General features: G+C 36.5%; 1 protein-coding gene across 1 annotated transcript; it reads right to left on the bottom strand.

Annotated features, from left to right (window-relative positions):
• Positions 1–7,387: 7,387 nt before the first annotated feature.
• LOC148192972 (uncharacterized) lies at positions 7,388–10,402 on the bottom strand. Its single transcript, XM_088099326.1, has 3 exons — positions 8,346–10,402; positions 7,453–8,020; positions 7,388–7,411 (listed from the first exon to the last, which is right to left on the bottom strand). The coding sequence occupies exons 1-3, from the start codon at positions 10,400–10,402 to the stop codon at positions 7,388–7,390; spliced, it is 2,649 nt and encodes an 882-aa protein (XP_087955452.1).
• Between the last annotated feature and the right edge of the window lie 5,796 nt (positions 10,403–16,198).

Below are 16,198 nucleotides of genomic sequence, written 5' to 3'. Positions count from 1 at the left end.
TCGCCTTATCGTATATTAATGTTTGAAAGTAAGAAAATTTTTAAAAATAAAAATATTACTTTAATAACAACACAGGGAAAACTTTTTAATGATAATTTGTGATATAAATTTCAGAAATCTATATTTTTAAGAGAACTTTAGTTAGCAGCATTAAATTTATTATGTTATTTCTTTGCAGAATTGTCCCTAAATTGTTAAAATTCTCGCTAAATTAAAGAACCATTTTTAATGAAAAACTATATACTTTCATGAAATATTGATAAAGAATAGTTAAAACATTTAATTTTTAAATAAACATATATACAATTAGATGATATATAATCCCTGCTCAAAGTAAATATATTGTAATAAATATTTGTATTGTCTTTTCAATATTTATGAAGAAAATGTCCATTTAATAACCATGCTATGCAAGAAAAAGTCCATTTAATAAACAAGTAAATGCAATGTGTAAAATCATATATAATGTACCAATTACAATATTAATTTTATCTATTTTTATTCAAAATAAAAATAATGTTTTTAAAATAAGATACTAAGACAGTTAAAAGTTTTTATGTTTATTACAAAAGAACTTTTTATACTTTGATATCAATATAGATATAATCGATATAAAAAAATTATTTTTTATGCTGATTATTACATAGAAGTCTAATTTTATATATTAAATATTTCATCAACTTCTTCTCGTTTTTCAAAATCTTAAAACTTAAGACCAAACAGCATGAACTCCTCATTTTGCATCCTCATACTTGTCTTCATACGTGTCCTTGACTTCACCGTGTGCCTTTTCATAGGCGACATATTTTATCTCAGTTTTATGCTCACTACATGTTACTATGCATTCTCTACTTCACTTCATTCACATTTTTGTTCACATCAGGTCTTCATTCTCATCACCCTTTTTTTCATCTCCGATATCAATCTCATTCGTACTTCTTTACTAAGGATGTTTGAGACTCCAAAGGCTGCATAGGAAACACAATAAATACATTGTTACACCTACCACTGGTATTTTTTAAGTCTCAAGTTAAGTCTATTTTTAATCCCTAAATCCCGTAACATATTTAAATTTTGGTTTTAAGTAGGTTAAAATACAGATAAACTTAAATTTTGTGTCATTTAAGTTTTCTAACATACTTAAATTAATATTTTAAGTCTTTTCGAATATAACAAAATTTTAATTTTATATTTGTTAATTTTTCAATAGACTTAAATCTATGTTTAACCTAAATGATAACTTTTTTTTCACAAAACATCGGTTCTCCTTTGTCTACTCAAAATACAAAAACACTTCTTTCTCCTTTTCTCCGACCACGAGAAATTTCTTCTTTCTCAACTTTTGCTCATGTCCAACTCAACGAGTCCATGTCTATCTTGTTAGTCGTGCCCCTCCTACACCTGCTCGCACCTTTCACCTTCGTTTTTGCGTGGAGAGATCTCCCCACCTTTGCGTTCAAGTCTAATAGGAAGTGTTGTCCTCTGCTCACGCCCTCCACCTTCGTCTTTGTGTGAGATCTCTCTGCCTCTGCGTCCAAGGGCATAATGTCACACTCATCGCATTACAGGTCATGTCTCCCCGCCTCCTCACACGTTGTTGTTGTTGTTGCTACCTCTCGCGTTGTCGTTGCTATTGTTGCCTCTCGCGTTGTCGCATTCGACGACGTCCTCCTCACTCTTCCTATCCTTAATTTCGAGTACAAGTGAAAGAATTGGTTTTGGTTTGTAAGGATTAAGAATTAAGATCTTTGTTTTCTTTTTAGGGTTTTAGATTTTCATCTCTGTTAGTGATTTTTAGGATTAAGAATCTTTAGGGTTTCTTATAAAGTGATTATTAATGGCTCTAATTTCTCTTTTTTTATTTCTGATTTGTATTATGTTCTGTAAATAATGTGATTGAATTTATGAGTTTTTGTTGTATATGTTTGATTGTGAAGATGAATTGAATTGGGAAATGATTGATTGTGAAGATGTATTTATGTTGTATTATATTTCAATTTCATCTTTATTATTGTGTATGAGAAAAAGATAAATTTTGTGATGGGTGATTGAAACATTTGGCTATTTGACTTCTAATTGGAATTTTTGAATTGTATGAATCAAATTGTGTGGATTTTGTCTCCTTTAATTTGTAAATTTTGGATGTTTTTCATTACAACATTTAACATAGATTCGGTAAATTAATTTTATCATAATTTAATTTTTTAAAATGATATATAGAAAACAAATAGTATGTAATTTACATTTAATTATTTCAATAAATTAAATTAATTTTCAAATAATTTTTTATATTATTACTTTCAAATTTATAAAATAATTATTTTTCAATTAATTCTCATTTAGTTTTAATTCATTAAATTTTAATCAAAAATATTTTGGTAATTTACTGTATTTCTAAATTAATTTATTTTTTATTTTGTTATATCAATCATATTAACATAAAAAAGTATTCACTTTCTCTTTATTTAACTTAATCTAAAGAGTTTAATTTTCTCTTTATTTTTTTTATTTGACCTTCTATTCAAGCAAAGCACTAGAAATCACATTAAAAAAGGAGAATCATACAATATCTTCGATAAAAGAAATAGGATAGTTACTCCCTTCACCATCACACACTCCTTACACCTTTTCATTTCTTTTTTGTCCTTCACTAATATTTAAACGAATATAAATATGCGTTGATTTTAAACGAAGGTCAATATTCGTGGACAAATATCGATATCCGTTGAAGAATAAACGAATGTCGATATCCGTCCATAGATATTAACATCCTTTTAAGAATCAAGATCCACGAGTGTTGAAATTCCTCCTACACATGTATTGTGTTAGCTAATATCAAGAAGAAGGATGTCACTGATCAACCTGCTACTACAACAACCGGCGAGTGAGTACGAATCTTAAATGAAGCTTTCATTACCTTAACTAAATATTACAAAATTTTCTAGATGGTCAAAGCAAGTGATATGGAACTTTATGGCTTGATTGATTGGACCGCATATGGGATTACCTTTAATATTTCCAACTTTTGGGCATTACATTTTTGTGTTGTTGGATGCCTTCTGTTCTATTTGTTTGGATTTAAATTGCGTTATTCATTTCCTAATTGTTGCTTTTCTTATATTTTTAAATTCTCTTTCCTGGATACAGTAGTTACTTAATTTGCATGTTTGTTAAGTTATTGTATTACCAAGTTTATTTTTCTCTTGGAAGTAACATTTTGAGTGATTTCTTTCCATTTTTTTGGGATGTTTCATATACAAATTTGTTGTTTCAGCCTCAGAACCAAGGAAAGTTGGTAGCTTGTCATAGAAGAGTCATGTGTTTGTTTATATACTAAAATAATCATAAACAGCCAACAAAAATTTCTGATTCTGAATATTCCCCTTTTAATGTAGGGTGAAAAAGTGGGAAGAGAAGCGGTGGCGGCGGAAGAAGGAGGGGTTGGTTGAGGCGTCCAGGATCGTGGTAATGGACATTCATGTGGCTGTCGAGAGTTTAGGGGGAGCAGAACTCCCTTCTGTAGTATGTGCAAGTGTAGGAGTGTGGAGGTGTAAAAATGTAGGGAGATTTAGGGTTTTAAAAAAGGTAAATAAAATTAAATATAAAAGTTAAATTTATTTAGGATATTTTTAAAATAAAGAAAATAATGAGAAAGTATAAGAAGCATTTGAGTGGTGGAGGAAGCAAACTCTCAATAAATAGTCCAAATAGTACCTAAGGATGTGAATAGTTTAAACTTTGTTGGATTGGAACACGATTAGCAAGGCCCATCGGAAACTACTGATTTTGGTTTTGGACAAGTTGAAAATAAACTTAATTTTCGCACACTTAAAAATTCAACTAGCAACCTTTTTCATTTCCAAATGCATTTTCTTGAATAATACGGGTTGTTGGTAGAATTTTCAGCTGAAAATATTTTGAGTGTTTCTTCTTGCATCCTTATATTAGAAAAATATTTATTAAACAGTGTTTCTGCTGAATGGAATCAGAAAAAACGCCTGCTACCTCCGTCTGGAAACACTCCTCCTTCACCGATCGGTCCTCCTATAGTCTTCTGTGTGCTCGGTATCCGTGCAAATGGGTTGACCTGCAGCAAACACTCCGACGCTCAAGTCAGAATGGGCTTTTGCAAGTCTATATAATTATCAAAGAATATAGAGTTTACCTTCTCCTTTGACTGCTATTTATATGATTTCAGAGAATATTACCCATCAATTTACCTCTTAATGGCTTTCAATGTACACTTTAAATACTCGACAATGACTGTTACCTCATTAACTACACATTCATGAGAATTCAACTGTTGTCTCCAGTCCACAGTTTTATACACCTGCCCGATCGGACATATTGTGCTTAAGAGATCCAATCGGACATATCAGGCTGGGACACCCGATCGGACATATTAGCCTTGCTTCCACCAGCTCGGCCTTGTCCAAACCTTCTCGGTCGGTTGCCCGCCCTCGGTAGTAACACAAGTCCCCCAAGCCCTAGCAAAAATACCTTTTTGCGTAGGGTTTTGAAGTGATCTCCGTTCGGCCTTTCTCTTTCTCTGTCTGACCAAGTCTTTAACACGCTAACACTTGCTCTGGTGAGAACTGTAAAGTCATGGCTGTAACTTTTAGGCGGGAAATGTAAAAAAAATGAAACGTCTTACCGCCTGAACCGTCAGATTTCTCTATCACTGAAACGTCACGTCACTCAGACCGTCAAATCTCTTGACGTTTGACGCTTCGAATATACCAGTTGAATCGGTTTTAATCTTCATATAAATACCCATACTTTTACCCTAATTTGTTACTTCAATCTCCTCACCGTCGCCAGCCTCTCCTTCCTCTGAATCTTCCTCTGCTCTTTTCGTCCTCCACACCTCAGGTAACCATGTCTTCTGATTTCTCCGGCGACGAGGGTAGGGGGTATGCTGACGATGACATCGCTAGTCCATCTTCATCCCTGGTTGCTTTTACCGGTCCCGGTGCTAGGGCCTCGCCTTCGGGGAATTCCTCCGATCTCCTGGTTGACAGTGATGCTCCTGACGAAGTTGTCATCCACGTGGACTCAACCGGCGCTTGGGATGGGAAGCCCCGAGCTTGGCCACCTGTTTCCGGCTACGACTGGGTGCCTCATGAAGTTAGGCAAATTCCCTCTTCTTTTTACCATCGCCAGGCCTTCCGCGATTTAATCAACCATATCTGTCTGGTCAAGGCGGCTGCCGACGCCAGGCATTTCAAACTAGCCATCTGTTAGAGAACCGAGCGCGTCTGCCACGGTCGGGGTAACTACCCCACCGACTTCTTCTATGTTTATGCCACAATGTTCAAGGATTTGAAGGTTCTTCTACCCTTCTCTGATTTCCAGATGAGTGTATTGAGAACACTTAACTTGGCTCCCACCCAGCTTCATCCGAACGGTTGGGCCTTCATGCAAGCATTCTCCGCCATCTGCTCCAGTTTAGCTCTCAAACCGACTCCTGCAGCCTTCCTTTATTTCTTTCATGTACAGCCTCACCCGTCCAAACCGTGGGTTTCCCTTCGGACGGTCGGGAACAAGAACCTGCTGACTCTGTATAATAGCTCCTACAAAGACTTTAAAGGGCACTTCTTTAAAGTCGTGCCCACAGAAACTGGATATCAGAGCTTTTGCTCTTCGGCCAAAGAGGCCAAGTTTCCTTTTTACTGGACCCGAGATCCCCGGAAGGTCCTTTCCTGGCCTAAGCCCCAGATGGCTCCCGAGGACCTGGACTTGATAAACCAGCTTTGTTAGCTACCCCCTAAATCCTCTTGCCATGTTCTGATCGGTTTTCTGGGCAACAAAAATCTTCCATCTAATGTGTTGGTAAGCTATTTTTGATCGCCTTTCGTTGAGCAGCCATTTGGAACTTATCTAAATTTTCTTCCGCTTTGCAGATTATCTATCGAAGATGGAGCCATCCAAGAACAGCACCTTCGCCCGCCTGTTCGCTCAGAGGGGGGGCGAAGTGAGAAAACCGGGCGGGAGCTCGTCCCATGCCCCCTCCACCGTCGCTACACCTGCAACTTCCCGACCAGTCCAGCAGACTTCCATTCCTCCACCTCCAGTTGAGGTTGTTCCCGATCAGGCTCCCCCGATCGAGTCCAACCTAAAGAAGAAGGGGAAACGAAAAGCCACTCGGGAGGCATCGGCTGAATCCAAACATGCTAAGAGGCGTCTGCCCGACGGGCCTCCCCTCCCTGGTCTGTTGAGTCCGAACTCATGGGTGGCGAAGCGCATCCATTTTGACCTCTTTGCTAAGGAAAAAACTCTGGTCAGTGAGATGACCGAGGAAGAGGCCTCCAACATGGCTTTGAAGCTGACCGCGCGGAGAGAGCTTCCGCTTCCACAGAGCTTCAAGCCCTTCAAGCGAAGTTCGACGCTACCTTTAAGGCCAACCAGGATCTGACCCTTCGCTTGGCCGAGACTGAGCGAATGACGGAGGAGGACAAGAAGAAAGCCAGCACTCTATTGGCCGAGGCGCGTGCTACTCAGCGTCGTATGCAACGGTCTTTAGACGATGCTAAACTTGACCTCCAAAAGGCCACCTCTTCCAACTCAACTTTGACGGCCGAGCGGGATTCTCTCCTCGATCGGGTAACAAAGTTGGAGGCAGAAAACAAGCTGATGGGTGATGAAGTGGTAAACGAGCATGTGCTCGGGTTTGACAAGGCCCTCGCCCAATGCAACCTCCTCTTTCAAGTGCCTACCGACGATCCCCGCCTGGACGTGAGCATGATGGTGGTGGATAACAAACTAGTTCCAATCCACATTCCCCCATCCTCTCCTCCGGTCGCTCAAAATGTCGACACTGCCGTCGAAGTGGTTGACGAGATCGGTGAAGCTGGAGGCCAATCCTAAGTGTTTAGACCTAGGATTTTACCGCTTTTGAACTTCACTTGTAACAAATTTTGGAAGTTAATGAAAAATACAAGTCCCTTTTGCCATTTTGCCTTCTCCATGTTTATTGCACTTTCCTGTTTTACTTGTCTTTTTGCGCATAGCCTTTTCGTTTCGTGCTTGGTTTGCCTTGTATGAGTTTCGCTCGGTTTAGGTCTTAGGAGCTCTCTAGAAGCGTGCCCTAAGACCAAGGTGAGAGTTCACGAATGAAATCTGCCTCACCCGCTCGGTTTAGGTCTTAGGAGCTCTCTAGAAGCGTGCCCTAAGACCAAGGTGAGAGTTCACGAAAGAAATATGCCTCACCCGCTCGGTTTGGGTCTTAGGAGCTCTCTAGAAGTGTGCCCTAAGACCAAGGTGAGAGTTCACGAAAGAAATCTGCCTCACCCGTTCGGTTTAGGTCTTAGGAGCTCTCTACAAGCATGCCCTAAGACCAAGGTGAGAATTCACGAAAGAAATCTGCCTCACCCGCTCGATTTAGGTCTTAAGAGCTCTCTAGAAGCGTGCCCTAAGACCAAGGTGAGAGTTCACGAAAGAAATCTGCCTCACCTGTTCGACTGTTAACACATGACGAAAGAAAGCTTGCTCACACCGGTCGTCCCAATCAGCACCCGTACTCTTCTTCATGATTTTCACTATCGGCTTTATCCGCTCGGCTAACTTTGGAATAAAGCGGGATAATGAAGTCAGTCTCCCCACCAGCCTCTGAACCTCCTTCAGCTTCTGCGGACTTCTCATCTCCAGTATTGTTCTGCACTTGTCGGGGTTCACCTCAATACCTCTAGTTGTCAACAGGAATCCCAGAAATTTTTCCGCCGGCACCCCGAAAGTACACTTGGTCGGATTAAGGCGCATGTTATATTTGCGAACCTGGTGGAACACCTCCGCAAGATCTCTCACATGGTCTTCAACCGAGCGGCTCCTCACCACCATATCATCTATGTACACCTCCATGCATCTGCCAATCTGGTCAGTAAAGATCCTATCCATCAGGCGTTGGTAAGTAGCCCCCGCATTCTTCAGTCCGAATGGCATAACCTCATAACAATAGTTAGTCCGCTCGGTGATGAACGTTGTCTTGTCGCTGTCCGGGGGAAACATGGGATCTGATTGTATCCTGAATACGCATCCAAGAAACTTAGCACATGGAACCCTGAAGCCCCGTCCACTAACGCATCAATACTTGGTAGTGGGTAAGAATCTTTGGGGCAGGCTTTATTTAGATCCGTGAAGTCCGTACACATTCTCCACTGTCCGTTCATCTTCTTCACCATCACAACGTTTGTCAGCCAAGTTGTGTACTTGATTTCACGGATGAAATCTGCTTCCAACAACTTCTTTACCTCGACTGCCACTGCCGACCGCTTCTCCTCCCTCAATCTTCTCTTCTTTTGAGCCACCGGTCGGGCTTCTTTGAACAATGCCAGCTTGTGCGACATAACCTTTGGGTGGATTCCCGGCATATCAGCTGTAGTCCACGCGACATAACCTTTGGGTGGATTCCCAGCATATCAACTATAGTCCACGCAAATAAATCTTGGTTTTTCTTCAACTCAGCGCCTATTAACATTGCCTGATCCTCCTCCAATTCACTTCCGATGGTAGTAACCTGCTCCTCCTTCCGCCCAAGGCTGAAGGGCTTTGTCTCTCCCATCGGTTCTATCCGATCATCAGTATTAGTTCGTGGGTCTAGATCTGTCATGGCTACCTCTGATCGTCTCCTCCTATGCCGGTTGGGCGGATCCGTCGACGATGGTTGAACCTTCAATCCTGCCATATAACATTCTCGCGCGATCCTCTGATCGGACCGAACGGTACAAATATTTCCATTGTCCAACGGAAACTTGAGCGTGAGATGGGGTGTGGAAACAATTGCCCCAAATGCGTTCAGACATGGTCGTCCTAATAGCACATTATAAGAAGTATTCGTGTCCACCAGCAAAAACCTGGTTTTCACCTCCTTACTCCGCTCAGTTCCCAAGCATGTTCTAAGGTCCACATATCCTCTCGTATCCACTCTTTTCCCCGAAAATCCTACTATCTGTTCATTGTACGGGGCGATCAGATCTTCGGATATGTCCATCTGCTGGAACGTTTTCCAATACAGAATGTTAACTGAGCTGCCCTGGTCCACCAACACTTTTCCCACGCTATATCGGGCAATGACCGCCGTTATTACCACCGGGTCATCCTCATCCGGATCGGGAGCGTGGAAATCCTCATATGTAAACGTGATTGGTGGCATAGAGCGCTTTCTCACATCTACCCTGTGGACACTTTTAAGCTCCCTCAGGTTTCTCTTCCTCGCGGACGTCGACGACCCTCCCGCAAATTCGCCCGAAATGGTGTTTATTGTTCCTTGCAGCGATCGGTCATGGCTGCGACTTCTACTCCGCCTACGGTCGGGACGCCTGTCCTCTCTCCTGTCACTTATCTTCACCCTAGTCCTTTTGGGTGGACTTCTCGTCTTTCGTTCCTCCTTAACAAACTTCCTCAGATGACCCGCTCGGATCAATTCTTCCACCTTATCCTTCAACACCGTGCAGTCCTCGGTGTTATGCCCTATGTTTAGGTGATAGGTGCAATGTTTAGTTCCATCTGCTTTGGGTGATGATCGGGAAGGTCTTACCTTTATCAAATCTACATTCAGGGCCTCTTCCAATACTCTAGCCCTTGGCGTGTTCAACGGGGTGTACCTTTCGTACCGAGCCCCCTTCGGGCCATCTCTATACCTCGGGCCTTTCGACCGCTCGCCCGGTACTAACGGTTTCTTGCCCTCCTTTTTCTCCTGCCCTGAACTCGCGTTTTGCTCTTGCTGTCGCCTCTGGACCGCCCTCATTTCTTCTATTCTAATGAACCGAGCGGCCCTCTCTTGCAATTTGTCCAGGGTTAACGGGGGTTCTGCAAACAAGTTATCGGCAAATGGGGAAGGCCTTAGCACAGTAGCCAGAGTACTGATAGTAAACTTCTTGCCTACTCCCCTTACTTGTTGTGCGGTTCTATTGAACCTATCCATGAAGTCCTTGAGACTCTCTCCTTTCTCCTGCTTTATGTTGGTTAACTCCAGATATGTCAGATTTCGCGCTCTACCCGCCGAAAACTGCCGCTCGAACATATCTCTTAAAGTGGCAAAGTTATTGATGGTTCGAGGCCTCAACGAGTGGAACCATGCTAACGTTTCTCCCTTTATTGATAATGAAAAAACTCTGCACCACACATTTTCCCTAGGCGAGTAAATAGTCATGGCGTCCACAAAGGATCTCAAATGTTCCTCTGGGTCCCCTAACCCATCATACTTCTCCATGACCGGAAATGCTCTCTCCGGAATCTGCTCTTCCATGATTGCAGCCGTGAACGGATGCAAAGCTCTAACCCGACCGGCCGGGGCCGGACGGTTTGCGGTCCGCTGCGAGCCAGCCTCACTCTGCTCCTCTCCTTGATAATAATTATCAGGAATGGGATCTGTGTCCTCTTTTGAGTCTGGCTCGGTTTCTGGCATCTCTACAATTGATGGTGATTGGGCGCGTGCGGAAGATGGACGATTAGCTTACGCCCCTTTGGCCGCATCACGCTCGGCCCTAAGGGTTTCAATTTTCGCCTGCATTGCCTCCATTCTCCTTCTCATCTCCTGTAAAAACGCTGCCGGGTCTTGCTCCATCCTTACGGTCATAAAGGTTGTCTTCAACGATCCTCGACCCCACGGTGGGCGCCAAAATGTTTCTGCTGAATGGAACCGGGGAAAATGCCTGCTACCTCCATCCGGAAACACTCCTCCTTCACCGATCGGTCCTTCTCCTCTAGTCTCCTGTGTGCTCGGTATCCGTGCAAATGGGTTGACCTGCAGCAAACACTCTGACGCTCAAGTCAGAATGGGCTTTTGCAAGTCTATATAATTATCAAAGAACAGAGAGTTTACCTTCTCCTTTGACTGCTATTTATATGATTTCAGAGAATATTACCCATTAATTTACCTCTTAATGGCTTTCAATGCACACTTTAAATACTCGACAATGACCGTTACCTCATTAACTACACATTCATGAGCATTCAACTACTGTCTCCAGTCCACAGTTTTATACACCTGCCCGATCGGACATATTGTGCTTAAGAGATCCGATCGGACATATCAGGCTGGGACACCCGATCGGACATATTAGCCTTGCTTCCACCAGCTCGGCCTTGTCCAAACCTTCCCGGTCGGTTGCCCGCCCTCGGTAGTAACAAACAGATTTTTTGAAATTCATTAAAATTTTTGAAAAATCTTTCAACAAATTTGGAAATTTGTTTAAAACAAATTTTTAAACAGATTTTGAAATCTGTTGAAGAAAAAAATCTTTCAATGAACTGTGAAATTCGTTAAATTTTTTTCGAAAACTTTAATAGATTTCAAAATTCATTGAATGCTTGAAAAATTCTTCAATAAATTTCGAAATTCATTTAAAAACTTTTTCTTTAATGAATTTTGAAATTTATTGAAGAAAAAAAAAAGTGAAATGCATAAATTTTTTAAATATAGATGATAATTTTGAAATTAAAAAAAATGTGAGAGTATAAAGAGAAATGTGGGATATTGTAGGAAGAAATGAACGAAGGAGTATGGGCTTAAAGAGTTTGGAAGCACCTAATTGAGAACAAATGGAGACCGAACCTAATGATGCCGGGCTTCAAAATTTGGGTTGGGCCGAAATCGGATTGAAGAATCCAAAATTATGAATTATTTGACGTTAATAATAAACAGTGTTTGTTTGTATACATTCAATTTATTTAATGTGATTATTTATTTCTATTTTTCACTAACCTTCTGAAAATGAATAATTAATTTTTCCAAAATAATTTTTATTATTGCATATGTCATTTGAACTTATTATAATTTACAGTGTATAAAGAAAACTTATACCGAAATCTTTTTCATAACTAAAATTACGATACTTAAGGATAATAATGGAATGAGACGATTAACAATAAGAATAAGTAAACAAAATAATAATAATTATATGTCTTTGTTTTTGAGGTAAAAGTTTAGATCTATTTCTATTTATGTATTTAATTGATGTGAAATTTTTGTTTTATTCGAATCTTTATCTAGTAATTTGTATGGTTGTACATGTAAATATACTATTTAAAAATTATAACAGAAAAAATTTAAAATATCAAGAGATTAAATATCAAAAGGTATACATTTTTTTTATTCATTGTCAATATGTAATTATATAAATATCAAAATAGACCAAAATGAGAATTTAATATATACTATATATTCTAATGTGATAAAAAAATAAAAATATTAAAAATGAATAAACATAATGAAATGTGTATACAAGAAAACTTATTTAATTCAATGAAATTGATATTTTTATATTTTTTAAAATGCAATACAATGATTCACAAAAGAGAAAAAAAAGTTATATAATTGTAATAAGAGAAAATAATACCTTGAAAATATGGATAAATTGGGTGGATATAAAATGAATTCAACAATTGAGAGAGAGACTTGAATTAAAAAATAATTCTACCCTGATGTGTGAAAATGCAAGTCCAATAAAATGTTGCACACAGACATTTGATGTGTTTATAAAACTTAAATGGTTAGATATAACTATTACTTCATATTTAATAATAATAATAACCATTGGCGTCATCCAATGGCTTTCTTTCTAGCCAAACCAATAAATGCCCTTTAGTCTACTTTTTCATGTCATGTCACAAATAATATTTTATTTCTTTCATCTTTAAATATAATAAGGACTCAATCATATTCTGATCAAACCTATTTAAAGTGAAAAAATAAAATAGGTAAAATGCAAACATAAGAGTTATTGCTTTGAATTAAAAAAAAATCCTAAATTTAAATTATTAAACATATCATTTTATTCAACCCTAAAGAAAAAGCTTTTTGCGTTGGTTCGTATGCATTGAATGCGAATTTATTAGTACATTGTTGAGTTTTAAACATAAAAATGTCTTAAAATTAGCATATCCACGTGATACTCATAATCTACAAGTTAGGCACAACAAGAGTTTCTTTCTTTTTCTCTTTTTTTTTTCTTTTTCAGCACAATATCTTTGTATCACTTTATTTTTCCTAATAACGTTTTTCATAATATATATAAAAAATGGTTTCATTATAAAAAAAAAGGAGAAAAAATGGTTTCGTAAATTGACCCAATAGGGTTTAGAGAACACGAATGAGCAAACACAATTTTGTTTTCGTCAAATATAGAGTGTGGTCTTAGTCAATAATGGAATGTACACCTTTTCTTTTGCCTGGCTTCAAAAAGTAACACTGAAAATATTATTAAAAAATATCCACTTTGAAAAAGACAACGTATTATACTTTATCAAATATAAATGAATATAATTAATTTCAAAACAATGCCAATTAATTACAAATTACTTTACTTCTAAAGTAATTATTACGAAAGTCAATAGTTTTTAATGCATAAATTTGGTGCAAGCTGGGTCCCACTTCAGGTTTGGAGGTTCAACTGTCATTCTCCGGATTAGGGTTAGCTATTGTTTTTCTTTTTTTCTTTTTTATAACAAAAATTAATTCAATACAATATCATTTTCTTTTCTTAAAAAAATAAGTTTTGATTTTTTTTTCTTGTTCATTATATCATCATCTGTTCCCTATTTCGTTTTCTCTTCCTTTTTAAATTATCTTTATATCCCTCATTCCCCTTATCCCACACCCTTTTATAAAGTAAAAACAATTTTGTAAAGAGATGTAAACAAATACTATTATACCTAAATTAGATTATTTACTTAAATATTTAATTCGCATTACAATAAATAAAGTAGACCTTTTAAATATGTGCCCATATATAAAAAGTTAATAAACTTGTAGATAAACTAATGATGATATCTGTTAACTTATGTTTTAAGACGCATATTAGTATGTTTAAATATATTTTTATTTATAATTAACAAGCCTACTCCTAAATGGAAAAGTAATATATTAATACAATAGCAATTAGTCAAATAATAACAACTACACCGATAGTAAATATCTAATAGCAATATATAATTATCCTAAGTTTGGTTTAAGATCCTCGACCGTTGGATGTATATCTAACAAAAAACTGCTAACTCATCTGGTTGCACGTCCATTCAGAAAATATGCACATCATATTCTTATTTTTAACATAGAAATTAGTATTTCAAAGTTTTGAATTTTTGCAGTTGATGTATAGAAGCTACCTGAAAAGTTGAGAGTGCATTAATTTTAACATCTTCAACTAAGGTATTGAATTCAAGCATTGTGGTATGTAATGTAATATTTTTTCTAAACATAATCAATCTGATATTTTAATAAAGATTAATCGACGACAAATTTTATAAATTTCAAAACCAATAATATAGTTATAAAAAATAGTTCAAACTTGCATTAGTTTACATACACAATGAAAAACGTGATTTAATGTAATTTTAATATAGAAATTATGTAAGTAGTCATTTTGAATCAAAATCAAGTTTGTTTGAAAAAAGGTTGAATAATAACTTTGTTCAACGAATTGGGGCAATTTTTTTTTATATCAAAATGTTTTATGAACTTAAGGCAATGTTGAAATTATTATATGTAAAATATAAGAATGAGAGTTAAGTTGTGGTTTCAGAATTAAAAAAAAAATAAGTGATTGAAATTTAAATTATTAAATTAGTTTCTAATATTAGAAAGTGACCAAACTTTTTAGTGATCGATTAGTGACCAAAATTTAAGTGATTGTTTAGTGACTAACTATTTTGTAATTCATTACTGTTTATTTTCGGTGACCAATTTTATTTTTTATTGATGGGTTTTCAGTGATTAAAATGTCTTTTTTTAGTGTTAGAAGATGTATTTTCTTTTATTTTTAACTTCCAATACTTCATTGTTATAATAATAAATTGGTAATGCTAGTACAATAAGATTTTCAAATTTCAATATTTATTATGTATGAATATTCTTTACTGATGTATTTTGTATATTTCTTAGAAGAATTTCTTTCATAAAAGGGGATGGATTGTGTATTAATTTGTACTTTTAATTATCAATAATACACACTAAAAGTAATATATAAAAGAGGTACAAAATCATTCTAATAAATTTTAATACTTATCATATGAATATATTACTATTAATTAGCTCAACGGATCAAGAAGATGGACTATAAGACTCAAGATTTGTTCTTGAATACATAAAGCAACCATTGTTTTGCACTTTATCAAAACAAAAAATGGGACATATTTAATTTATCCTTACATTATATATGTATTAAAACATATTTTATCCTTATATATACATATACATACATACATACATACATATATATATATATATATATATATATATATATATATATATATATATATATATATATATATATATATATATTAAAACATAATTTGTCCAACTTCCAAATTGTATAACGATTTCTCCTTTTGTTCTATCAAAAGGTTTTTTCTGTTATTGTTTTGTGTTTTTGTTCAAAAGTGAGTTAGCAATTACACCTAAACTCACTAGTAATATAGATTATTCTATCCTGACTAAAATTTATTTTATATGTCCAAAAAAGAATCCTAATCAATATAAAAAAATTAACCAAGATAACTGAGCTATTTTATGCATTCCTAAGTTCCTTTCACTTAATTTTAAATGCATATTAAATGCGTTCAAAATAGGCTATGGTCTCTTATTTTTACTAGTAAATTTTATACCCTTAACGAAGTTGAATATATATGTAAATATAAAAGCAAAATTGTAACACTATACATTTTCTAACATATAGTGCAGAATTATTTGAAAATAAACAAACATAGAATAAATGCAATTTGTTTGACGAAAACACAAAGAATTTTATCTGGGACGAAATTGAAGAATTTAATAATTCCAGCCCCACCTAAATTATTTTAGTTATTTATATATTTAATACCAAAAAAAAGAAGTCATGTATGGTCTGCCTAACTCTTGGTTCTTTTGTTGCACTTTTTCGGCAGTCTTTTTCATTTTTCTATTTTGATTTCCATTTCGTTCACGCCTCTATCCTAAACATTTTCCAACTCTATGGTCTGCTGGATAACCCTACTTTTCCAATCTTCTTTAGTCTTTCCGAAACCTTCAAATATACATCACCATCGCATCATAACCATAATATATATCGTTTTATATTTTCGATCCACCAAAATAATATTCATTAAAAAGTTTTAGCATCTCATTGGATAAGGAGTTATCCCAACTCAAGTTTAGAGCTTTCCACGCCAGCGTCAAATAATCTCATGCGGATAAGTTAAACAAAAATAAAATAAAACTGAATTA

The sequence above is a fragment of the Vigna umbellata genome, chromosome 9 (genome assembly GCF_029865625.1).
Source record: "Vigna umbellata cultivar VRB3 chromosome 9, Vumbellata_1.0, whole genome shotgun sequence".
Taxonomy (NCBI): domain Eukaryota; kingdom Viridiplantae; phylum Streptophyta; class Magnoliopsida; order Fabales; family Fabaceae; genus Vigna; species Vigna umbellata.
Note: the sequence above shows the minus strand (reverse complement) of the source record. Positions and strands in the feature narration are given on the sequence as shown.

What these genes read in the sequence shown, in the direction of transcription:
- LOC148192972 (XM_088099326.1), bottom strand. Translation starts at nt 10,402, where the DNA reads ATGCCAGAAACCGAGCCAGACTCAAAAGAGGACACAGATCCCATTCCT. An exon ending in TGCCGGGAATCCACCCAAAG is followed by an intron (nt 8,021 to 8,345) that starts GTTATGTCGCAC and finishes ATGCGTATTCAG; the next exon opens with GATACAATCAGATCCCATGT. An exon ending in ATGTGTTAACAGTCGAACAG is followed by an intron (nt 7,412 to 7,452) that starts GTGAGGCAGATT and finishes CCTTGGTCTTAG; the next exon opens with GGCACGCTTCTAGAGAGCTC.